Consider the following 26823-nt stretch of genomic DNA (forward strand, 5'->3'; position numbering starts at 1 on the left):
GAGTTCATTTATTATTTATTGGTTGGTTAGACGTAGATATGTACCATCTTTCTAGCTTCCGGTTGGCATTTACCCTGCGACTTGTGACTCACGTGTTTGGTAACAGAGCTTCACGGCTACATTTATGACAAAAGATCATTTACTTGAGGAAAAACTCAAGGTAAAGTTTGCGAATTAAGTGGTTTTAAGCCATGTGTTAAACGCTTGTAATAGTCAAGGATGGATTGTAACCTCAGCTAAAGATGTGATGCGTTTTTATTTTCATTGACGAGGTTTCCTGATGATCGTTCTTTACTCAAAAGATTAAAAACACTCAGCAAAGTGCTCTTCAATCGAGTGACCACCTGGTCCAAGGTGTCCATCCTAATATGCCACGTTCCCTTCAGCGACCGAAACAGAGTCGCCGTGACTTAAAAGAGCACATTTAGCTATTCCAGTTTCTAGCCGTGCGCCGCTAACCCGGTCTCAATCGTGTTTACTTCGGAATTCTTGCGGGATCCATGTCGCCTCTCGGGTGACACTCGTGTCACATGCCTGTGGGACGCGCTCGGGAACAGCAAAAAAAAAAGGGCTGCATCGGCCCCGTCTTTTTCCGTCGTTCCAAAAAATCACCCACCAGACCTTCTCGTTCCTCTTAAAACAGCATTCGGAGAATCGGGATTCCTTGACAGGTCCCGGGACAAGTTATCATTACAGGGAGTTTGAGGTGCACAAAGAGCAGCTTTGTCTCCGGTCCGGGACGCAAGTGTAATTTACTTCCATGACCAGGCAGGAGACGCACTGGCTGTTATCAACATCTGACCTCCTGACAGGGACTCGCTGGAGCGAGAGGAGAGTCTCTGAGGGCACAGCTGCTCAGGTGTAATTGTGTTGACCTTTTCCTACAAAACCGAGCTGTGGAGGCCACGGACGAATCCGTGATCCACCGTATCCAACGACTTGTAAATCGTTGATGACAAATATGATCAATCAAAGGCAAACTAAACACTTACCAATTGACTCACTTTTCATTGAAAAGGTTACGCTGGGATAAGAAAGAATTCTGATTTATTCTGGGATTAAATTACAGACTTGTTAAATGGTTGTGTAAAACCTCAGCTGGACAGTCCTCCAGTGTCCTATAGGGACATACTTGGAATTTTTTGTTCAGAGGCTGTTTAAGGTCAGTGTAAAAATTACACTTTCAATACCAGTAAAAACTCACTCAACGATCAGACACAGATCACCATTAAGGAAGTGATGATGTTTGAATACATACAATAACAATAGTAGAAACCTCATTTACACTCATATTATACTTTTGTTTAACTATTATTGCTTATACTATCATAGTTAAAATATTATACTTACAGTAATTAAATGCAAAAAAGAGTAGATTACAAAATTAAATACAGATTCTGTTTTTCTTCTGTATTGCAAAAGGGAAATCCATAATCCAAATCTACCGAGATGCAAGTATAAAGTAAAACACGTTTAAATATTAAAAGAGGTGTAATATAAGCTTTCCTTCGCATCAACCATCAGAAACTCCGGGCAACAATATTCACTTTTTAATAGCTTCTTTGTTTTACTTTGACTTCGATACAGTTCTGATGTGCAATAAACTACAAACAAAACAAGCTCAAGCGATATGCTCGATTTAAGTTACATTTCAATTGTACTTTTAAAGGTATGAATACACAAAAACCGGCTGGTATTTTCCTTCCTATTGCCACTAAATCTGGCTACGATGAGCCTCTTAAAAAATGCAACTATATGCAACTAATAAAGTGATAATTACTACAATGTGATACAAAACAATGGAAGGTAGACGTGGGCGACGACATGGATGGTGCCCAGTGAGAGTCTTCTGTTGCCAATAACAAGCCAGGCTTATCAAAACAATGGCGACAGTGAGTTCCTCCTCGTCCTCGCGGTGTCGACCAGTTCAAAGAAGGATATTTACACATGCGTAGCACCCAGACGGTCCTGTGATCGTCACGAAAGCTACAGTCAAACAAGAAGCTCCCTCATGGAAAACAAAGGCTTTGTGCGGCACCGCAGACTTTTCCGATCCTTCGACACGGGACTTTTGAGTGAACTCCCTGTAGATAAACGTGCTGCAGTTCACTTGCTTGTTCGCCATCAGAAGATGCAACGAAAACAAAGGGCGAGGAGAAGATGACTTCAGTCAGAGGTGCCAGGGATCTTGTTACAAGGATGTGTTTTTCACCCTCGACGGTTCGGTCGCTGTGATCCGTGGGTGTCATTTATGAAGAAAAGATCTGTTGTCATGCATGTAAAAATGCAGATTACAAGGGGAAATACAGGGAAAAGCATGTGTTTAACATCATTTGTATCAATGTTCATGCACGTTTATGTGTCCAACTGTACAGTGTTTACTCATTCCTACATATATAGTGATAGTTTGTTCATTACATTTCTTGGAATATATATATATATATATATATATATATCTCAGATATCCTGTTTATTGTAATATTGGACCTATATTGATATACCTTTATTCTTCCCGAAATGGGTACATTTTTAAATATTATCGTTATCCTGGGCCAAATATCGTCACAATTTGGAATCGTGAGTTACCTGTACTGTACCACCACTGCATGGAAGGTACGCTCTCAAATAGACTATAACTATATATATATACATTTATAAATGAGCAACTGCTTTTGTTCAGAAAAACATACGACGATATATACCAACACTAGAGTAGGGTTGTGAAAAGTATTGTAACTCAAAAAAGTATCAAAACTAAAATGTTGTAAACAATATTCAAGAGTATTAATAGCACATGAGTCTATCATCTGTGTTTAAGCAACAATGAAAATATGTTAATTTTTAGTTTATCTTCTTAATACATTTTTTTTTTTTTTCATGTCATCAAAAACAGGTTTGACTAGTGAATATTTTCTTGGCATCAAATTGAACATTTTTAGTATTGTTAGACTTGAGTCAATAATATTTATATACACAACTAAACATGAAACGTTCTCTCCATCAAAGCAAATGTTGATGTTTCAAATGGTTCCGATCCGAAGTCGTACGTGCAGAACTATGACAATAAATAATTAAGTGTTTGACTTCGGTTCATTTGAATTAGTCATTGACCTGATTCCAAAGAAGTCATGCATATGATTCATCCATCCAGTTATTTGAGGGCCCGGAAAAAAATAAAAATAAAGGGCCTCCTCGCCCCCAGAAAACTGGTTCCTTCAGAACAGAACAGGTATCTAGGCTACAGCAGACCCTTCAACGTGTCCGAGGGATGCGTCCTCGGCACTACCTAAAGTCCTTGACCATACAAGAAAGTACCTGAAGGTTCTTTAAAATAACATATTTCATTGTTAAACCGAGGTCATATCGATCAGTATCTCCAGCTACTGCAGGAATCCGACTTCAAACGCTGCCGCCAGGACGCCACCTCATGTGTCCTCTCGGCGTGTTCCTGTCGCCCGAGCGAGGAAACACCTCCACCTTTATTTGTACGCGGCAGGAATGAGCTGCGAGGCTCGCAATTACATCATCGCTCAGCTTCGCAAAAGCCACATATCAGGATCGGCATTACTCAGAGAAGGCTTTGAAGAGTTTGGCTCGGCCCCTGCTCGCTCGCCCTCTCTCTCCCTCTCTCTCTCTCACTCGTCTCCCCCCCCCGCCCTCCAACCCCTCCGGCGTTGCCTTTGATGATAGCGCGTGGAGCAGCGCCGAGCGTCATGGCCTCCGAGGCCTCCCCGCCTCGCCCGATCCTATCTGCTCGGGCGGCACATTCATGTGGTTTACACCCGCAGCACGGCTCCCCTGCGAGGCCCCGCCCACGTCCAGGGTCCAAAAGGGGGACGGAGGTGGCCGGAGCCGCCAATGGGGGGGTCGACGAGAGGAAGGAAATCGTGGGGAATTCATCTAAAAAGTGACAAGAGCACCCAAAATGTCAAGTCTATAGATTCGTTTAAGAGTATGGTGTGAAGGAATTTCTCCAAAAATACAAGATCCAAGAACATATATTTACAATGTATAGAGCAAGGTAGTATCCCAAGGTGATATTGCACCGACGTAAGGGAAATAACGAACAAAACACCAAACTAAAATACTCTAAATCCAGATTTTAAATACAATAATAAAGTGCAAACATGGGCTCAGAATAAAAAAGAATGTTCCGTCTCAAGTCTCTTGGTGGACTTGTATTCCTACTCCGAGTCCCTCCTAGATGACCGAGCTTCTGCAACTTAATCTGTAGCTACACAAATATTTTTCATGTCTTTTGGCTCAGCTCTTTCTCCACCATGACCGGCTGATAAAGAGCCATCAGGGTTGTTTTGAAGAAAAATACTACAACTTTCCAAACTGGACAAGACATTATCTCCGGCTGAGAACTATGGTCATAATGTTATGGTTGGAGTGATTCAATAAATTAATGAAGTATATACAACTTTAAACAGTAAAAAGGAGGCCGTTGTTGCTTGTGTCGAGGTGTTTAAGTTCGACTGTTGCGTGTGCAGCTCGGATGGACAACACAAAAAAAACATCGTCACATCGTCTGCAAACTGCCTTACTTCAAACATGTGTTCAAAGACATACTTTCGTTGAGCAAACAACCGAAATCAAAGCCCAGCGTTGAGATTCTAATAAGTGTTTGATTAACAAGAACCATTTTTTTTTCCGATTCCGAGCGAGCGGCATCTTCATATTTCTATCTCTTGTAAATCTAGGCCAGGGTGAGGAGGGAGGCATCAGCTGCAGCGGAGATGAACCGCCTTGTTCTGGTCCCGGCGAGCAGGCCCGATCCATCACCACGCTGACCCCATTGTGTTAGGAAAAAGAGTTTTTTTTTCTCCTTATTACAGGAGCGACCGCCGAGGCGTCGGAAGACGGATTTCGGTGCAGGTCACAGAGGGGGGCTGCGGATCCGGATCAGCTGTGGTTGACACCGGCGCTGATCAGGAAGTATATGTCGAAGCTGGAGTGAAAGGCGGGAGGGAAAAAAAATGGAGGTGACGGTTCGGTCGTCCTTTGAACAAGCAAGTCGTCCACTTCATCTTGTCGTCACGCCTTTTTAAACTTTCAAAAACATAAACCAGGGGACCCCCTCTAGTCCTGCAATGCATGCTGGTACAACGAGGTTTGAGTCTGAAGAAGCAAGGGATTATGGGAGTGGGTGGTCTTTGTCGTTGTAGTTTGAGACAGAATAGCTCGACAACGTGAGTGAGATTGTTGTGATAAACAAATTGAATATCAAAGCAATGACTGCGAGTGCGGCAACATTGTTTATGTTAAGCTATTAAAAAACTGTAATAAAATATCGTTGCACTTCAATATCTTGAATATTTATTTTCATGATGCTAGATCAATATTCAATAGCATTGTATCACCTAAACAAATAAAAAAATAATTTCTTAATTCTTCCTCTTTTGGCTTTCAAATTTTATTTGATTTTTAATCATAGTTATTTTATGGTTTGTATTGTTTATATATATAAAAAATACTTTTTAACATGCAAAGATTTGAGCCTACGTTGCAACTAAACTTCCTGCCAATAGATAGCACTCATCACGTCTTCCCGCCGTTAAAGGAACAGTTAAATTGCACGAGATCCTCGGCAATGACTGAGGACTAGAGGATACAGTCGACTCCAGAGGCTTTTAAAGCTGATGTTTGGATAGAATTTAAAACAAATTACAAATTGTATGCCTTCTGTAAATTCCGCAACACCAGAGTCAATATATCCTTGTTGCTACAGTATCACAATATATCGCAATACATACCCTGTATCCTAATAAATATTGTATCGCCAGATTCTTGCCGATTAACCCGACTTTTCATGGCGAAGGATAATAAATAATACACGTCTGGGAACAGATTCATTTTTACGATTATTCCAAAACTTCTAAAACTACTATGACTGAGAAGTTCTGCCAATAACACTAACCTACAGGTCGGTCTCTCAATAAGACACTCCCGGTGATCCCACCTTCGAGTCCCGACACGAGGATGTCGTAGTAAACAGTCGCTTGTTTACGGTCATGCAAGAAAAACACAAATCCAGGACTTTGGACTCGGCAGGTCTTGGCGGCGCGAGCCGCGATAACACACTCGTAGTAGGAGGGCACGAGTGCATTGAGGGGTAGGAGGCGGCAGATGGAGTGAAATGAACTCTGTGCTCATCTACCTTCCGAAGTCTATTGGCCCAAAAGTACAACAAAAGAGGAGGCCGGCGTGGTGGTGTTCCACGGTTAGTCAGCACATTCCTGGCCCACAACAAAGCACGCCTCTGCCTTGGATAAGCCACTGTGAGCATTGTCATTTCATAACCCTCGACCTCTCGGCCTTTTGTGGTCGCGGACCCTCTTCTCTTGTCAGGGGATGGAAATGTGGGCCGGGAGAAGTCGGACGTTTTGACGGGGAGGACAGAGGGCGACACGTCAGCGCGGCCCACGCTAACCATGACTCGCCGTGTACGGGAGCTATAAACAAGTGCCACATTTCTAGGGGGTCAATACTCAAGACCTTTCACTCTCGCCAGGACCGTTCTCACTTCTTTAAAGTCGGGGTTTGATTGACGGACGGACATGCTCGTTGTGAGCCCAGACTTCAGATGGAACCGTTGATTAGAACCTTGACGATGATTGTTTCGATAGGAACATGTCAAAGAACCAAAACGTCAACAGAAGTCACGCAAGAAACTAGACCATGATGCAACCGCCGCCGCCTCTGGAGCTAGCATGCTAACAAGCTACGTCAACGCTTCATGATCCGCGTTCGGGAAAACAATATGTGGGTCGACCTTTTGACTTGTAGCTGATGGAAGCGGGGTCAATGGAGACGAGGGCCCGAGGTTGGGTCGCAGGGGCAGCTACAAAAAGTAAAGAGGCCCAAAGTGTCTCCAGGTCAACTGTGAAACAACATCGCTCTAGTGCAGACATGGATAAAGTTGGGGCCCCTTGACTGTTTTCCTGTGGCCCTCATGAGGTCAAAGACCGTGTAGGAACTACCTTTTTTATTTGATCATTTTGATTTGAATTTGTAATTATTCACAACTGGTCTCTAAATATGACTTCAGGGTTTTAGTTTTACCTACACTTTTTAGTATTTATTTCACCTCAAAAAAGTAAATACAAATAAATACCTTTTGAAAAAAAATGTGTTTTTATATCTTAATATTAAACTATAATTTTTATCATATTTATCTTCATTTTATTACTTGATTTTTTTTGTAATACTTTTTACTCTTATCTTGACGGTCCCTAACATGTCGCTGCATAAAATGTGGCCCCTGAGGAAATGCACACAACTGCGCTATTGTGTCCTGGGTCTGACCCATGGCTTCCTTTCAAATTCAAAGCTCACTGAAAACACATTTTCACATTTCATCTGAAACTTTGAAAGATTTAAGCTCTTTTAGTCAGTTTTAAAGTGAACATAAAACCCCAATAAATGCATTTATAAATCCCTTAAAAAAAACATTTTTCGTAAGAATCAGAACTAAAACTGTACATTTTCTTTAATTATAAAAAAAACAATACGTTTTTAGGAATTTGCATTACTGTATTATTATTTCAAAATGTACTGTATATATTCAAGTAAAGCAACCGTGCTGCTTCTTGGCAATAACATTGTTTATATAAAAAATTCAGTTGATCAACTTTCATAATGTTCGTTTCAATATTTCATGTTCTGGTGCCTTCAAGACACACTTTGAAAAAGTCTTCAGAAAACAGTTTCATCACGGAGGTGTCAAGAGGAATTACAAGAGTATAAAAAAAAAAAATCAGGCGAAGAGCAGAAAGCACGGTGAGAATTTTCAACATTAATCACCGCTGGGGTGGAACTTCAAACGTGGGCTCTCTGCTCGCCGCCATCGCTACTGGGTCCACCAGTACCGACACGCACCGGCTCCAGGTGGAGAGCGTGACTGAGGACGTGAGCGGGAAGCAGCAGATCAGAGGGAGCGAGGAAAGTGCCAGGAGGGGCCTCGCACTTCCAAAATATGTTTGGACAAGTAACATTAAAGTCAGGGGCCACAGATATGATAAGATAAAGCTAAGATTCAATGTTTTACTGGCAAATAGCTTGTTAGCATGATTTTGCTAATGGCTACATTTAGGACTAACACGTATTATTTTCATAAACAGTTGATGACAAATGCAAACTTACGTTTAGAGATATTTGTATTAATAAAATAACCTTCATAAACAGGGGTGTGTATAGGCATAATCTGGCATTACAATACTGTAGTAACTAGGATATATTTGTAGTAGTATTGTCGAGTACTTGACTCTGGTGTTGCAGTATTTACAGACCACATGACTCTTGACGAAGTCGTAACTGCTTTTTTTTTTCATATTAAAACTAAATTATGTCCCAACATCAGCTTCAAAAGCTGCGGGAATCGACTGTATCCTCTCGTCCTCAGTAATCAATGGGAGGACGTAACACACAAAAATGAACAAACGCTCAATATTTGCATGTTAATAATAGATTAAAAAATATATATTTTATTTAACACAAATGTATTACTAAATAATAATATAACGATAATAAATTGATACAGTGCCGTTGAAATACTGGAACAATATCAACTCATCTATATTTTCTCACACTCCTAGTTAGCATCATTGTGCTAATGGCTACATTTAGGAATAACACGTATTATTTTCCTAACCTGTTGATGACATATGCAAACTCACATTTAGAGAGATTTGTATTTATAAAATAAGCAGAAAATAACCTTCATAAACAGGGGTGTGTATGGGTAAAATCTGGCATTACAGTACTGTAGTATCGAGGATATATGTGTAGTATTGTCGTGTACTTGACTCTGGTGTTGCAGTATTTACAGACGACATGACTCTTGACAAAGTCGTAACTGCTTTTATTTTTCATATTAAAACTAAAATATGTCCAAACATCAGCTTCAAAAGCTGCTGGAATCGACTGTATCCTCTTGTCCTCAGTTATCGATGGGATCTCGCAGGATTTTACTATAGCTGCGGAGGACTTGACACACAAAAATGAACAAACGCTCAATATTTGCATGTTAATAATAGATTAAAAAATAATTATTTTATTTAACACACATTTATAAATAAATAATAAAAGAACGATAATAAATTGATTCAGTGCCGTTGAATAACGGAACAATATCAATTCATCAATATTTTCTCATCATTGTGCTAATGGCTACAGTAAGGAAAAGCACATCCTATTTGCGTTAATTGTTGAAGACAGACCCTCGTTTACTGGACGTTTATTTACAAAACGAGCAGGAAATAACCTTAATACGCTCTTAAAGGTCGAGCCAGAGACTGGACCGAACAAAGAGGAAAGTTCCGTCTCATCCCTCAGTCGAAGTGCAGCGACTCCCCACAACAAAGACGGCTCAACACTCAACAACTTGGCTCAAAACTACGACCAAAAACTAATTTTCAAAGTGTACATCAGGCTTTCAATCACTTCCATTTTCTTGGGTCGTCACCTGCTGAAGCGGACCACCGTTCAACCCGCCCAGAATCCTTCACTCGCCGTGCATTATCGGCGGCATGACGACTTTTGGCAGCGACAAAAAAAAAAGAGAAAGCCGAGCGGTGATGGAGCGTCTGCTCGCGAGGGGAGGGCTTGTTGAGCAAGACAGCGAGAGAAAAACAGTTTAGTCTGTTCTATTTTGAAAACGAGAGAAAAGAAGCCTCAAATTACTTTGGCTGCGACATGAAAGGAGAAAACAGGGTGGCGGTTTAAAGAGACGATAGCACTTAAAATACATCGCCGACCGCCGGCCAATAAATGAGGAGCAGCACTTTTAACCTTTAAAACCAAAACGTTTGTGCGCCGCTGCTGCTGCTGCTGCTGCTACTGTTGCTTCTTCTATGTGCTGGGAGTGGCCCCGGCTGACTGGGACCGGCCCGTCTGGGACCGGCCCGTTATGGCCTCTCTGGGTTTCCAGGCTGTGGTGAGAGAAACTGCGCTGGATGCCTTCAACCGCTAAAGCTCTCATTATAGTCTAAAAGCAAATGCGACACAACTCCTGCCAGCTCCTAGGTAGGCGCTGGTCCGGCTCATCGGACCCGGGGACCGAGACCCCTGAAGGATCAAACGTCTACACCCTCTTCTTCTTCGTTTAGAGGACGCTCTCCCCGTCAGGAAGTTTGGCCGAAGCCACATTAATTCCCTCCGGTTCTGACCGACGACACCATGGGCTCCGGGTCTGGTCACGCTCTCGTGCGGGCGGCACGCGCTCGCTTGAAAATCGGACGCAGATGTTGTGAACCCGAATCAGTCGAAACTCTCGGGACCGAAAAGCTTGAAAAAAAGGTACGACGGACGAGACGGGAACGACCTCTGTGGACGGAGAGAAGGAAGACCCTGGGCTGACAGCTGTGTTAAGAACATCTGGAAAGCGTTTGGGTCTGTCAACGGGGAGAATGTGTAGAGTCCGGGCCGAGCAGGGAGGCCCGGCACTCGATATTCCCACAGCTATTTAGACAAAAAAAACACCCATTAGCAAGTGACTGAACGTGGACTTTACGTGGTGGAAGATGAATAAAGTGAGCGTCAGAAGCATCAAGTGATATTGAAGGTGACATGGCTCTTATTTACGACGACAAACATCTGTACTGGCTATTGATAGGATACTAAAGTGAGGTACTTCCTAAATACTTTCTTCAAAATTCACACTTTTGTTAGCCATTACAACAAACAAAATCCACAACGCCAAGTTAGCTTCAACAGAACAAACAAAAAAAACAAGAATCCCTGTAGAACTGTTCTCGTGATAGCTCGAAGCTAACGTAAATCAGAAATACAATTGACTTGCTAATAAGATTAGCAACAGGTTCCCACACTGTATGCCAATTTCAGGTTCAACCACTTTGTCGAGCACAAGCTTTTACTGTTTTTTCATCCACATGACAAGTGTTCGTTCAGCGATGGACCATTGAGAATGTGAAACCCATTAACCACGTTTCTTTGAACCAAACAAACACAAGAGCCTCATATGGAATACATCCCATTTGAAAGGGACACACATAACCCCTTATAGCGGGCAGTTTGCAACCTAAAGATTTTAGTCGTTTCTTCAGGTCGCCTGCGAAATCTTTACAAAGGTTGGATCGGAAAAGTGGGGGTTTTCATGAAGTAAGGTTCCCGTAAGATGGCATCTACAAAGGTAGGTCAATGCTTGAGGGTCTAAAGTTAGCGGAAAGTCAAAATGGTGGATCCGAGTCACTTTTATCTTAGTTGAAGCCATGAGGAGAACCAAAGATTGTTGATGTCTCTGGTCCATTAGATCTTTCAGGGCATCTATAGGATGGATATCTATTTATTCTTTTATTTTATCTAGTTTTTCTTCTCGATTCATGTTCTCTCTCTGGATACGTCAAAATAAATCTGGTTTCTTAACGGTAAACGTGGGCTACACTTCACCAAACTCAGGTTAGGTTAGGTAGAACGTTATTGATCCCTTCTGAGGGACAATTTCCCGAAGGAGACCTACATTTATTCCAATAATTCTAATTATCCACAGCAAATAAAGCAATTGTTCATAAATAAAATAATCAAAATAAAATTTGAAACTTCAGATTTGACCCGACAGATGTCGCCTGAAACGTCGCTAAAAGCGCAAGATCGTAGCGATCTACTCAGCGAGCTAATAAGCTTGTTAATAAGCTCGTAGCTTAACTAGCTGTGCAAGTAGATGTGGTTGTAGAAGATCCTTGTCCTTCAAGACGTTGACGTGTCACCATCTTAAACCATCGCAACAACAAGCTAACTTCAATCAAACTTTTCTTAAAACATTTTAGTAGCGACTTGTTTTTTCAACCCCACAACTTGGTGAATCAGGGGCAACCGAGTCTGGCAGCCGGCAACGATCCACTGATCAGCGACCGTTAAAAAAGCCGCGTCTTCGAACGCTCTGCCAGGAGAGAGTCTCCTCAGGTGATCAGTCGCTGCTCCGACAGTCATGGCGGAGACATTCTGCAGCGTCAATTAAAATTCCAGCAATCGAGAGACACTTTCCAGCTGCAGGGAGCGAAGCGCTCATCGCAAACCTCCTTTTCTTCCCATTAACTTTAATTTATTATCTGGCGCTCCAGGCGTGTACCTTGTGATCTTTCAGATGAGCAGGTGTGAGCTCAGGGGAACTCGGTTTAAAAAAAAAAAAAGAAATGGTAGTTGGGAATAAGAGGAAGCGGCGATTAGGGTCTTTGTTTAGGACCGCAGCCACACCCCCTTTCCCTTGGATTTTTTAAAACCCTCTACCTGCTGAGGTCTGACCACCACTGTGCACACAAGGTAACTCTACCCTCGTGCGTACAGACGTGTGAACACCTCAGGTACAACCGATCAACCCCCTCCCCGAAAAAAAGTCTCCCCCGGAACCTGAATATTTTCACACGGTTCCACAGGAGTAACACTATATCCCACAACACTGTTATTTTACAAGTATAGAGCGAGGAATTCAACGTTCAAATTATACTCCTCAGGTTGTTGTTGGTCGTCCGTCTTGGACTCGGCATAAATCTCCAGGAAGGAACACACACTGTAAAAGGACGGAGGAGAAAAAAACTGCCGCTCATTATAGCTCGACAAAAAAAAATATAAGCCGCCTCGAAGTGGTCAGGAACTATGTTAGCAAAAAGAAAGCAAAGCCTAAATAGATGCGGTCTGCGATGTAAAGCTGAGGTCCGGCAGCTCGGCGTGGTTAGTTGAGTGGCGCCGAGAGGCCACGGTTGTGTATAAACAGGGCTGTTTTTGTGAGCATCCCTTTCTTTGATCCCCCTCCTCCTCCTCCTGCTGCTGCTGCTGCTGCTGCTCCCTCCTTCCTTCGCTCGACATGTCATCAGCGTTTCAAAGTCTGCGTTCTGAGAAACCATTTAAAAAGACGCTCGCAGACATTCTTGCGCTGCAGTTTTTTTTTTTTGCACCGACGTGTGTTCGGTCAACAAGCATCGTCGCTGAATTACTTTGCAAGAACATCTGCAGGTGACGAGATGCTAACGTCAGGCGGTGCTTTTTCCCTGGAAGACTACTTCCCTGGATGAGATTTACTTTACGACCACAAAAAAAAACATGAATCGTTTTAAAGTAAACAGTCCAAAAGAAATGGATTTCAACGTGAGATAAATTGTTTTTATACTGAGAAGATATATCCTGTTTCTTCACGCTAACATTGAGCATCACTCGATTAAAACCATGAGAAACACCGGTTTCGATTCCCAGCAGAAGATCCGGATGACTTCTTATTTGAAGATTAAAATGGAAGATTAAAGCAAAGTCTTGGCTCAATAAATGTTTTTGTTTTTATTAGCCTAGCAAATTCTTGTCAAACCTGTTGGTTAAATAGTTATTTTAGTCAAATCTTGTTTTCGTTTTGGGGGGGGGGGGGTTTTATCCAGCATGCATACGACTGGATACACTTTTATTATCGCCCATAATATAACCTGTTCAGTGCTCAGTGTTCGTTTTTATGATTCCATTAAAAAGTCTTGTGGTAAATAAAAATCAGATCTCAATATTACACTTACACCCGTCTGCCTGTCTCACCTTTTTAACTAATATTTAAAGATTCAATATCATAATTTCCACATTCCCCCTTTTTTCCTAATGAGCCTTTTGCTATCAAGTGTCTGGTTATAGTGAGGTTTCTGCAACATGCAGAAACATTCAAAACTCATCTACCCGTTTCCTTTTTAATGTGCAATCCTAAAAAATAATCTTGTACATTATGAGTCACAAGACTGTAAATCAGAGTCGTCCAGGATTCGATTTTTAACTCTGGCTAAACTTTGATATTTTCTGCACCGGATTAAATCTCTCTTTTGAGCTCGTCGCCATTTAAAATCTTCAAAACTGTACCAAACATGAGTTAAGACTTTGTGTTTAACTGATGAACGTTGCTTCTAAAACAGTTTGTTATCAAAGGTTTCTACAATGAAACTACATTTATTTGCAACAATTTCAACATCATAACAAAATACTTCTGCAAGCTACTACTTTTTAATGTAGGGAAACTAGTACATTTGCTTGAAATAGAATCCACATCAACTAGTAATATTTGCATGCGTTCCAGACCAACTCCTGAATCTGGTACACGCCATCAGTCGCCTCCAATACAACATAATAATTTATATTTAATAAGATTTGAATAAAACGAAAATCCCTGGAAGGTGATCAATCATTTCATCTCAGGTCACTTTGACTAGAAGAAAAACCGCAGAAACATAAAAGCTCTGGCACACGAGGCTGTCTCTACCTCCGGGCTTTATGGGATTGAAGTAGATTAAGCAATCTGTGTAAAAACTTGTAATAAACACTTGCCGTGTAACCTGCTGGAAAAACTTTGAAAGGTTCTCGCCTCGTACTGTGAGTTTTTACCAATGGCCCTGGCTAACTGGGACTAAAGTCTATGAATGTAGTGATGGAGAAACAGAAACTGCAGTATTTGAAGCAGTTACAGAACCAAACCTATGCACTTGTTTCTATTTTCTAAGTCAAATATATTGAATTAAAGTGTTGTTTTTAATGTGTTCTGCAGCAAATCTTGCACTAGTCGTCTTTCAACATGGATTAAAAACGTGTTATATGATCGTAATAAACACGTCAATCTGCCTCCTTTCTGTATTCGGACTGTGAGTGATGGGGCTGCGACCCTGGCTAGCCGGGACACGTCTAACTGAATGACTGATGGAGAAACAGGAACTGATACTCCTTTGGAAGATGCACCAGCGTTTTGTTTGGCGAGTCAACACAGACATGTGGGCAACAAAAAAAAACCCCAACAAATACTCGATTCGACTCCGGCGCTAATGGCGACTTTTAAGAATGAAAGCGAGGGTTTGTTTTGGGGAAGTTCGCTAACTTTCCAGCGGGATGTGTTGCTAGCTTTAGCATTTACCTGTTAGCCTTCGATGCTAATTTGAGGGAAAATTAACCTGAAAAAATGTGTTTTTAAAAAAAAATAATAATAAAAGATCGGAGCCATCTTGTGACTTTTTCAAGTACCATCCTCTCTCACACACACACACACTCGATCACACACACAACTTCTGACAGACCCTGCGGAGAAACTTTTCCCAAACAAGGGGGCCAGACTCGGTCAAAGTCACAGCCGGCGCCGCTGCACCGTCGCCCGGCTGCAGCTCAGCCGAGCTCCCGCTGAAATAAAACCCCTTTAAAAAATGAATTAAAAAAAACAAAAATATCTCCACGTACTTGAACGATCTCCCCCTCCGCGCTGATCGTGGCTCCAGCCTTGGAGAAGCGTCCCTGCAATCCCGTCGTGTAGGTCGTATAATCCCCATTGGGACTGGACTCGAACAGAACCACTTCCACAAAGGCGGTATCCTTGGCGGTGCCGAGAGAGGCGGCCGACGCCAGGACCAGCAGCAGCACCGCCAGCCGCACACGATCCGAGCCGCCGCCGCCGCCGCCGCCGCCACCTCTCCGCGGTAGAACCATCATCTCGCCGGCGCCGATCGGAACATCATTGTCGGGGGTTCGTGGGAATCTGGGGGGACTTGCTGGATGCGTGGTAGCGCAGCGAGGATTGTGCAAGCGGAGCGTGTTTATTTCGCCACTGCGAGTCTTGTCAATTACACTCTCTCTCTCTCTCTCTCTCTCTCTCTCCCTCTTTCTTTCTCACCCCTCCTCCCCCTCTTCCTCCTCCTCCTCTACAAAGCGGATCTCCTTTGATCTCTCAACACGTGATTTTTTTTTTTTTACTTTTTTTTTTTCTCTCTCTCCCTCTCTTTCTCTCTCTTTCTCTCTCTCCCCCAAAAGGCTTCTCTCTCTCCACCCACCGATCCTTCTCACGCTTCTCCACAGTTAAGGAGGATCCGGTACTTCCGCCGTGTCGCCCAAAAAAAAAGTTCCCGATTTTGAGTTAAACAAAACACCCCAAAAAAAAGTGCGACTCGGTTCTGGCGTTTTCCGGTTCTGTTTCAAAACGAGTCCACTTCCTGGTTGTGCACACGCGTGTTCGCGGCGCTGTCGTGCCACCTTAAGACAAACACGACCCTCTTTCGGGAGAGACCAGGACCTGTTTTTTTTTGTGGTCCAGGTTCAGAGGTTTTTCAGAGGAGATTTCACTTTGAGAAGCAATGGTCACTGGTTTTTTTGCAGCAGGGCCGCCCCTCCGATCATGCAAACCAAGCTGCGACATTAAAACATGTTTGTTCGCCGACAATTGAGTCCAACAAAAGCAAAGATTAAAAGTTTTAGATCCACGACTTGCTACGATTCAGAATCATAAATACTTTATTAATCCCCAAGTGAAAATTACATTTTATTTTCAGTGGGTGAAGCAAGAATATTTACCAAGATAAACAATTAAAATCTTTAAAATATCAAGTATATGGTATGGAAAAAATGTTGTACCCTTAAAACATTGTTCAGGCTTTTCCTTGATTTTCTGGAACTCCTGTGTTGTTCTCAGTATTATCTTGATCTTGAAAGTATATACTTTTTTGAGTATTGTTTTGATTGTTAAAGCGCTTTGTGACCCTGGTCTGGAAAAGCGCTATATAAATAAATATAACTTACTTACTTACTTATAATGTTACTTGTCAGGTACCACATTTGTACATTGAATGTCACTGTAAACGAGAAATATCACACCGGTGTATACATTTAATATATAGATATTACTATGAAAATGTAGATTCTTTTAACAGGTTATTATTGCAAAGATAAAATATTGTGACCATTTAAAAGTTGAATATAAAGAGTCCACACTCTTTATATATATATAGATAGATAGATTTTCCTTTTTAGCTAGATTTTTCCTTTATTAGTTTATTAGAATTTTTTGTTTTCAGCAGCATTAGGTGAAAAGAAAAAAATACAATAAGCAAGAGCACACAAGAAAACAAATATTGAATAAAATACTTAAATAAGAATACAATTGAATTGAATTCTGGATTTGAAAAACTTGTTATTTCACAATATACAGTGTATACAATAATACAAACGTTTACAAAAGTCCCTGTTAGTTTTTATCTGGTGCAGTTCATGTTTTGGAGAATGTGTATATATACCGGGAAACGTTCCCACGTGTAATTAAATATATATATTTTGTCCAGCAGAAAAAAATACATCCAAACCAACATCAAAAAAATGTAATGTAAAAACAATCAAATAAATAAAGTACAACAGCAATGGTGTTTTCACTAAATTGCAGTCACTAAGCTCTAACACTGGGGGGAGCCAGAAACAAATACGTTCAATTTTAAGTAACGTTGTGCTACGAATATCTGTCCCAATTTAGTTTTTCTTAGAAAAAAAAAAATATGAACGAGCACTTAGTACTTAATACTTAGCACTTAGCAATTATTACTTGTTTAGTGCTAATGCTAGCTTTAGCATTCGTGTTTTTTAATGACTTAATGAGCTTGATCCAGGAAAGACTCAGTGTAGAACCACTGCAGAGGATGTGTAGTGGGGCCTTCCTAAGAGGAGGACCTGGGTCGGACCCAGGAAACAATGATGACAAATAATGATCTCAACTGTCTCTTTTAGTCTCACGTCTTCTTTTCGGCTCCTGTGGTCACAATTACATCTGATAGACTTGATTAAAAGACCATCTTTTCCATGAAACACATCCTCTTAACGTGTTTTAATTAAATTCAAAAGGTTTTTTTTCTCTCTGTTCGTCACGTGACTCGCACACGCAACCATCAGTGAGGAGGTTTGACCGGGAAACGTTCCCATGTGTAATTAAATCAAATTACGCTTAAATTGACTCAATGTTCTTTAAAGATAATCATCTCTCAGATCATTTCGCTCTTTATCTCACAGCATCTGTTTCTCTGCAAGAATCCAGAGTCAAGTCTCGACCTGAGAGGAAACAAACAAACAACAAAATTAAAGAAGAAATTAATCAGGGAATATTAGAAGTTCACGTGGGGACATGTGTAATTACACTTGAATTATGGGAACTCATTTACATTTATGGAGTATTAAAATGAACTATTGCAAATGTATGCTTTAAATATAGGTATATAACTATATAATAGGTAAATAACTTTAAGAATATAAATAAAAACAAAATAAAACAATGTAAATGTAAAGGAAAATACATTTTTACATTTACATTCATTTTTATATGCATATTTATAATAGAAAAGTAGGTTGTTATATGGAAATAAGGTCATAGTTATGAGTTACACAGAGGAAAACCTTAAAACACAAGAAGGTATTTATAAAATTTAGGGCTTGTACAATTCGAAATATTTCGGAAAAGCAAGACGTTGATAGACATACATTAAAAATAAAAATAAATGTGTGTAAATGGTGAAGATTTATACATTTAAAAACGAATTTCAAAGGATTACACACTAAATAATAACAATATTAATATATAAATTAATAATAAAAAATATATATACCGCTGGAGAAGACGATAAAAAAGATCTATCTATCTATCTATCTATCTATCTATCTATCTATCTATCTATCTATCTATCTATCTATCTATCTATCTATCTATCTATCTATCTATCTATCTATCTATCTATCTATCTATCTATCTATCTATCTATCTATCTATCTATCTATCTATCTATCTATCTATCTATCTATCTATCTATCTATCTATCTATCTATCTATCTATCTATCTATCTATCCATCCATCCATTTATCCATCCATTTATCCATCCATCCATCCATCCATCCATCCATCCATCCATCCATCTTTATATCTATCTGATGTGTTTTCAAAGTAGCAAATTCCTCCAACTATCAATGATATTATTTAGTAAACAGTAAATATTTCTTACATCATTAAACATCATGTCTCCATGTATACAAAGCATTATTACTGAACACAGTGACTTAATGTCTCAAACACACAACAAGGATCAGTGTGAACTGAATAAGAACAACGTGTGTCTTTAGCTCGAAGCTAACGTTGTTCCGAGACACTGATGGATCGTAAAACACTCTTGTCTCCTGAACAACAGCAGCATTAAGAGACGTCACCAGAGGAACTACACCAGAGGAACTACACCAGAGGAACTACACCAGAGGAACTACACAAGGGAAGAACCCTGTAGTCGTGGAACAAATGATGCTCAGAACATATTATCAGGAGCTGACAACGGAAGAAGGTCAGAGACGACGGTTGCATTAATTTCCATAATAGCTGAAGTACTGAGATCACCCTTGAAGCTCCTAAGAAAAAGACAACAAGAGCCTTGTTAGAAAAAAATGTATATAATATATAATTATATAATTAATACCCCTTTAATGACAGTGTACACTTTTGCAATTACACTGTTCTAACAGTGGGGGAGCCAGAGACAAATTCTTCCAATCTTCTCTACCTCTATCTGTATTTTATTGGTTTTAAAGTTTTACTAATGTTTAAAATGTTTTTTATTGATGATTCAAAAGGTTTTACTAATTTTTAAAATGTATTTTATTGATGTTTTAAAGTTTTACTAATGTTTAAAATGTATTTTATTGATGTTTCAAATTTTACTAATGTTTGTAAAGTATTTTATTAATGTTTAAAATGTATTTTATTAATGTTTTAAAGTTTTACAAATGTTTAAAATGTATTTTATTGATGTTTTAAAGTTTTACTAATGTTTAAAATGTATTTTATTGATGTTTTAAAGTTTTACTAATGTTTGAAAAGTATTTTATTAATGTTTAAAATGTATTTTATTAATGTTTTAAAGTTTTACTAATGTTTAAAATGTATTTTATTGGTGTTTTAATAATATTAAAATGTATTTTATTGATGTTTTAATGTGTTTTACTAATGTTTTAAAGTTTTACTAATGTTTAAAATGTATTTTATTGATGTTTTAAAGTTTTACTAATGTTTAAAATGTATTTTATTGGTGTTTTAAAAATATTAAAATGTATTTTATTGATGTTTTAATGTGTTTTACTAATGTTTAAAATGTATTTTATTGGTGTTTTAATGTGTTTTAATAATATTAAAATGTATTTTATTGATGTTTTAATGTGTTTTACTAATGTTTAAAATGTATTTTATTGATGTTTTAAAGTGTTTTAGTAATGCTTAAAATGAATCAAATTCACATCATCGCACATATGTTTTTCAATTTAATGATTGTATGTTGTGTCCTAAGAATGATTTTAAATAAGCTTGAGCAGCAGCGGTGAGAAGCCATACAAGTGACCAATGCATCCTTCAAAACCTTCCTAGTTCCAGACGGTAATCCAGAACAACACTAAACTCCATTCATCTGCTCCACGTCCCATTATATTCATTGGGATTTTAACTATAAATCAAAAACATATTTGGTTTCCGTTCAATGATTTGTCTAAAAGACTGACGGTTGAACTCAACGACTCTGAGACCTTCTTGGCAGAGGTAATGATCGGAGTGACTTAGACTAGCGGCAGCGCTGCTGTCATTGCTGTCCTTATTAAAACCAACTGAGATGGTTCTGGGTCCAGCAGGAAATGGTCCACATGTGTTGGATCTAAGGAACAAACAGCAACAAAAACAAATAAAAGGGAGGAAAAAGAAAAGGATACCCAAATGATCTCCAGTCTTTCCTGCATGGCAATAATTTACAGAACACATTGGACCGGCCCTCCATTTTTTTTTTATGAATCCTGATCTGGACCAAATGTCCCTGATGTGACACGTCGACGGTTCTGGTGTGAGGGAACAGAGAGAACTCTCTCTTTAGTCAAGATCCTCAACCAGGCCTCGAGGTTTTAAATCCAAAGCAACAAGGTGCATCGATCCTGGATCAGCTTTTCATGACGAGCTCGCCCCCTTCTGGTAAATCGGGGTAGTGTACATTATAGTTCACTTGACTACACTTAAGACGAAGATGGTTTTAATAAATAATCTTGAGGTGTCTGGGTCTGCTCCGGTTTTCATGAGTCATCTCACCTCTGGAAGCTTCGGTATCTCTGTGATCTTAGAGTTTCAAAATAAAATAAACATTTCAAAATGTGTCACCAAGAAGAAGAACAAAATTCCAGTGATAACATAATAAATGTATTTAGAGGATAATCCGGATGTTTTTTTTCCATACCTCCACATTAGAATTACAGTAGCATCACGCTCTATGTTTAACTGCCACTTTGACTCTCCACTGACTTTAGGCCCCCTAGAAACTCAACCTTCTTTTTCATGTATCACATGAGAGACTACAAGGTACGACCAAGTAGTGCTAGTGTTGCCACACAATGGTTCTTGTTGAACTTTTCGTATAATTTCGACACCTTCAAAACGCTTCAAACAAGTGGCATTAACCAATCAGAGCTCAGATTTTTACCGTGACCTACAGACAGGAATAATGAATCAACAAGAGATAAAACCCAGCGAAAAAGGCTCTCAGATTTTACCATGAGTTACAGAGAAGAATAATTGATCAATAAGAAAAAGAATAAAAGCGATAAATCCTTTAAAGAATCTCATATCCAGAGACGTCCAAATCTTTTTTTCTTATACTTTTATTAGATCAAGGAACAATTCAGTTCTATCATCCGCCATTTTGACTCTCCACTAACCTCAGACCCCCCATAAAAACAAAGTTATTTATCAGATATCACATTAGAAAGGGCGGGAAGTAGGGATGCAGGATATATCGAAAAAATATCGATTTATTGCGATATTGCACTATGCATATCGAAAACATGTGCCGACATTGACCAATCAGTGTCCGGCGTGGCTTGGAGCGGCTCAGTATATACACGGAAGTAAGACTAACTTATGACTTACTCATCTCTTGTTGTTTTCAGCGTTTTTTATAAGATCGCAGAACTTTCAAACAAGTGTAAACCTGTCGGTCTTGCCGTATGCTAATGAGCTAAGTTGTTAGCCTCAGGTAATTTATAAACGGTTATGTGTGCGTGTACAAGGAGGTGGGATTTATTATTGATTTGGTGATATCACGACGTGCCGGCGGCTCCTCTCTGATGTCGCTCAGTTTTGTGGGAAACAGATGCAAGTCCCGCGAGACTGAGCGTTATTTTTCTACGAACATGTCGGCACTGAAGCACGGAAATAAAAGAGAGGGAAATATGGCATCTTTTTCCTTCTCTAAACCAGCGGACCTTTTCTACGGTACTGCGTGTGCACGCGGATACATTTTTGAGTGAAAGAAAAAAAAAATTGCATTAAAATCGATGTCGCAATTCAAGACACCAATATTTAATATCGCACTATTTTCCAATATCGTGCAGCCTTAGCGGGAAGTTATTTTAACGCTAGAATCCAACGAACCAAGCAGCCTTTGCCAAATCCTGTTTCCAGTGAAAGTTACAACGGTTCTCGTAGCGCTTTTCCAATAGTTCGTATAACCATTCGAAGCGCTTCAATCCGAACGAACGAGTCGCGTTAACCCGGAGAGGAATAATTCAACAACAAGAAAAACTGATAAATCCTCGAAAAAATTGAATAGATCCGGAATGTTTTCTTCTTCTTTATACTTTCATTAGATGAAGGTACAATTCAACTCTATGATCCGCCATTTTGACTCTCCACTAACCTAAAACCCACTATAAAAACAACGTTCTTTTTCAGATGTCACACGAGAAAGGGCGGGAAGTTATTTTAACGCCAGAATTCAACGACCAAGCAGCGCTAATGCAATCGTGTTCCCAGTAAAAGTTACAACGGTTCTCTTAGCGCTTTACCGAAAATTAAAACAACCAATCAAAGCGCTTCAATCCAAACAAACGAGTTGCGTTAACCAAGAGAGGAATAATTCACCAACAAGAAAAACTGATAAATCCTCGGAAAATACATCGGGAATGTTTTCTTCTTCTTCATACTTTCATTAGATTAATGCTACTATTCAACTCTATGATCCGCCATTTTGACTCTCCACTAACCTTAGACCCCCAGAAAAAATGTACCTTCTTTTCCACATGTCGTGGTGGGAAGTTATTGTGTCGCAAGTAAAGTGAATGTAGCTTAAAAAATCTGTTGCGCTTTTACGATATTTTCAACACGTCTAAAAGCGGGTCGTACGGGACTAACTGTACTTTCCATTTTTTTGTACTGGAGCTGGATCTTAACCCTTTCAGGGTCAGGGTCGTGACGCCAGGTTCTCGGCACGTTCATGGTCGCAGTGACACTGGAAGGTCCCGGCATGTGAAGGAGAACTTGTCCCACACTGACTGCGTAAATAAATAAATACGACGGCAACAATGGATGACGGCAGCGAACAACATGTGAAGGTCCATCAGTGCGGCTCCGGCGACGGCCCTCAATCGTCCCTTTGTTGGCCTGCTGTGACGTTACGTTTTAATGAAGGAAGGAGATGATGAAGAGGAGGAGGAAGAGGAGGTGGAGGGGCGGAAAAAAAAAAGGGGGGAGGGGGTTTACATTCATGGCTCCCATAAGAGGGCATCATATTATTACGTAAAGCAATTAAGGGGCCCCTCGGAGCCCCGGGGATGCTGGGAAATGATTTAGCCCGGGATGACACAGCGATGACTATTGACTCCGGCCAAGTATGTTGCATGTGTGCGATGATGTCATCGCTCAGTGGGAAAAAACTCTCATGAAACGCCGAGAGGCCGCGATGAAAGAGCGTTTATGGATCCGGCGTCAGGAGATGAAGGGAGTCACAGAGGAGATCCTGTGAGTTCCGCTCGCCACAGACACGAATGTTGGAGGTCGACGCCGGACGACGCTAGATATTAACAATTATTTTATAATATGTTGACATAAATATTATATTCCTATGTATTACTACTGTTTTTTTCAACTTTATGTTTCCTCATTAATGTATATTTATATTTTATTATAAAATAATAGTTAATTTCTAATTTATTAACCTATATATATATATATATATATATATATATATATATATATATATATATATATATATATATATATATATATATATATATATATTAAGTTAAATCATGTAAAACATATAACGTAACAACATTAACTCAGTCATCTTTAATTGTTCATATACAGTAATTATAGTATAATTGCTGTATTTACTTTAATTGCTGTAGTTTCTGTGGTTATTGGAAAAAAAAACAATTTATTATTTATACAGTATTTATATTGTACTCCTTTGTTCCCTTTTTTATTTTTATTTTGTTGCACCATTAAATGAAATATATTCGTTATTGTATTTTTTAAATCATATTGATCATTTTTTTTGCAATTTCTTGTTTCCCTCATGATTCATATTTAGAATATTGAGGAATTTCCTTTTTTTACTCATTAGTTTTTTGATTGTAAAAATAATAGTTAATTTCTAATTTATTAATGTATAAATATATAAAGTTAAAACATATAACGTAACAAAATCTTTAATGATTGATATATAGTATTTATAGAAATATTATATTCATATGTGTGACTACATTTTACTCCTTTGTTCCATTTTAAATTTTTCTTTCGCACTTTTAAATGAAATATATTAGTAATTGTATTTCTTAAATCGTATTTATATTTATTATATTTTATTTCCAATTTCTTGTTTCCCTTATTGATTCATTTTTAGAATATTGAGGAATAAAAAAACGTGCATTTCCTCTTTTTAACCATTAGTTTTTTAGTATAAAAATAATAGTTCATTTATTTTTCATTTATGTATATATATATATATATATATATATATATATATTTCTCATTCAAAAACTCATTTTATGTATTTAATTTTACAATCCTGGCATATAAAACATATAACATAACATCATGAATTCAAACATTTTTAATGATTCATATAGTATTTATATAAATATTATATTCATATGTGCGACTACGTTTAATTCCTTCGCTCCCTTTTATTTGTTGCACTATTTGACGAAATATATTATTATAATTATTATTTTTAACAATATTGATAATTTTATTTCCAATTTCTTGTTTCCTCATCGATTTATATTTCGAATATTGAGGAAAGAAAACGCACTGTCCCTCTTTTTACTCACACTTAAACATTTTATTTATGTGTATATTAATGTATCTTTATCTGGTCAATGTGTTTCCAAAATGTCATTCTAAGCATTCCTATACAATCCAAAAATATTAATTTCATCTATAGTATTTTTGTATTATTTACAATATATTTTCATTTAAATATATTTTTCCATCTGATAATTATTTTTCTTCTTCCTCTTGAGATCAGGCTTGAGGGTGAAAGTGGTCTTTGAAGTGGGGGGTCGAGCCTGCAGTCCAGGACAGTTGAGTGAGAGTCTGTAAAAATGGAGGCAGGTGTCGGGCGTGTCGGAGCAGGTTTATCTTCGGAGGGTGAGGGGCTTGAAAGTCACTTCACAACCCACTGTAGGTGGAGGGGCCTGTGAGGGTGATGATGTCACTTAAAGATTATTATTTTCTATTATTTCCCTCATTTATCCTCGTCATTTTTCTTTTTCTTTTTAAAGTAGTAGAAAAATATGTTTTTTTTTCATATATTAATAACTGTTTTTATTTTAATTAAATTAAAAATAAATCAGTGATTTGATATAAATATTTGATATAAACAAGTACTAGAGTATCCATGTTTTATTTGAAAATAAATTGAGCAAAAACATCATCAATTCTAAGCAACTGAAGAAAAACATGAGCTTAAAAGTATCAACTTTCTAACTTGAACGTGAGTGAAAAAGGCCGCGGATGAACACCGCCCTCTAGTGTCAGGGAGTGTTTAAGGCACTTTGAAAGTAAGTAAGTAAGTAAGTAAGTAAGTAAGTAAGTAAGTAAGTAATATTTATTTATATAGCGCTTTTCCAGACCAGGGTCACAAAGCGCTTAAACAAACAAAAAATACTCAAAAAAGTATATACACTGTAAGTTCTTAAAGTGCATTTGAAGAGACTCACGGTAGAACAACTTCTTCCCGAATATAAAGGTATTTTGTTAATTTATTATTAATTACAATCAAGAATAAAAAATGTTTATAATCCATAAAAAAGTTGCTATAAACCAAAATAAATAAAACATGTAAACGATTTTCTTTAATTTAAGTAATGTTTTTTTGTTGTTGCTATATAATTAGTAGGTCATTTGCTGTGTCAGCAGGAAATGTTTGAGGAAAAACACTCAAACAAACCATTTTGTAAAAGAGTTGTCAGTGATTTGCTTTTTAGAAATATTTAATATAAGGTGGATACACGTATTTCCTTATAAACACACATGTATGCGTGTATTTAATACCCAAAAGCCATCTAAAGATTGTATTTGTAAAGGTTTAAAGGTATTTAAATATATTATAATATTATTGTTACTTATCTTTTCCACTTGGTGTCGCTATTTCCTAACACTGTAATTTAAATTAATGGCTGCACTCGTGTCGTTCCGTAATTTGCATCTTAAATATTAAATCCCAAAATATTAGGTAAATCAAAAAAAATGGTGGTCTTTTTTAATTGAGGTAATTTTTTTTAATGAATATAACAAAACGAAATTCAGACATGCTTTGTTTTTCTGGACATTAAATCTGTTTTACTGCTGTAATTAGTCAAACAACGAGGTTTGTCACCACGCGTCATCAATCCCGGTTGTCTCCACCTCCAAGGGACTCGTTGTATAAACAAGGCAGGGTGTGATTACAGCTGGCTGGAGGAGGAGTGAAGACATTACTACGTCATAATAGACTTTCGTAACCTCTCGTTCGCCCAGATTTCAGACAGGGAAGAACTTTATAGAGTAATAAGTTGAAAACATGGTCATGATGAGAAACTTACTGCATCTTGGAGAGAAAGACTTCAACATTTGAAACATGCCAGTGAGTCTGGAGAGTAAACATTGTAGTACCTACTTGTACGCCAGAGGGCAGCAGAGGACAGTTGACGCTCGTATTCACGGCAGAAAAAGTCAAACACGTTTTTTTGTGTCGTTTTGTGCAGGAGCTCGTGTGGCGATG

At 38.7% G+C, this 26823-nt stretch overlaps 1 protein-coding gene across 2 annotated transcripts in view; it reads right to left on the reverse strand.

The window, feature by feature from the left end:
* The window catches only part of znrf3 (zinc and ring finger 3), a 64349-nt gene extending 48494 nt beyond the window's left edge, over positions 1-15855 (reverse strand). The window contains exon 1 of one of the 2 annotated variants that reach the window (XM_087789585.1): positions 15202-15855. In XM_087789585.1, the coding sequence (XP_087645711.1) occupies positions 15202-15450 (249 nt within the window). In that variant the 5' untranslated portion in view covers positions 15451-15855. The remainder of the gene's footprint in view (positions 1-15201) is intronic. The other variant, XM_087789576.1, reaches the window with a different exon arrangement.
* Between the last annotated feature and the right edge of the window lie 10968 nt (positions 15856-26823).

This window comes from Callionymus lyra, chromosome 1 (assembly GCF_982586985.1).
Source record: "Callionymus lyra chromosome 1, fCalLyr1.hap1.1, whole genome shotgun sequence".
Lineage (NCBI taxonomy): Eukaryota > Metazoa > Chordata > Actinopteri > Syngnathiformes > Callionymidae > Callionymus > Callionymus lyra.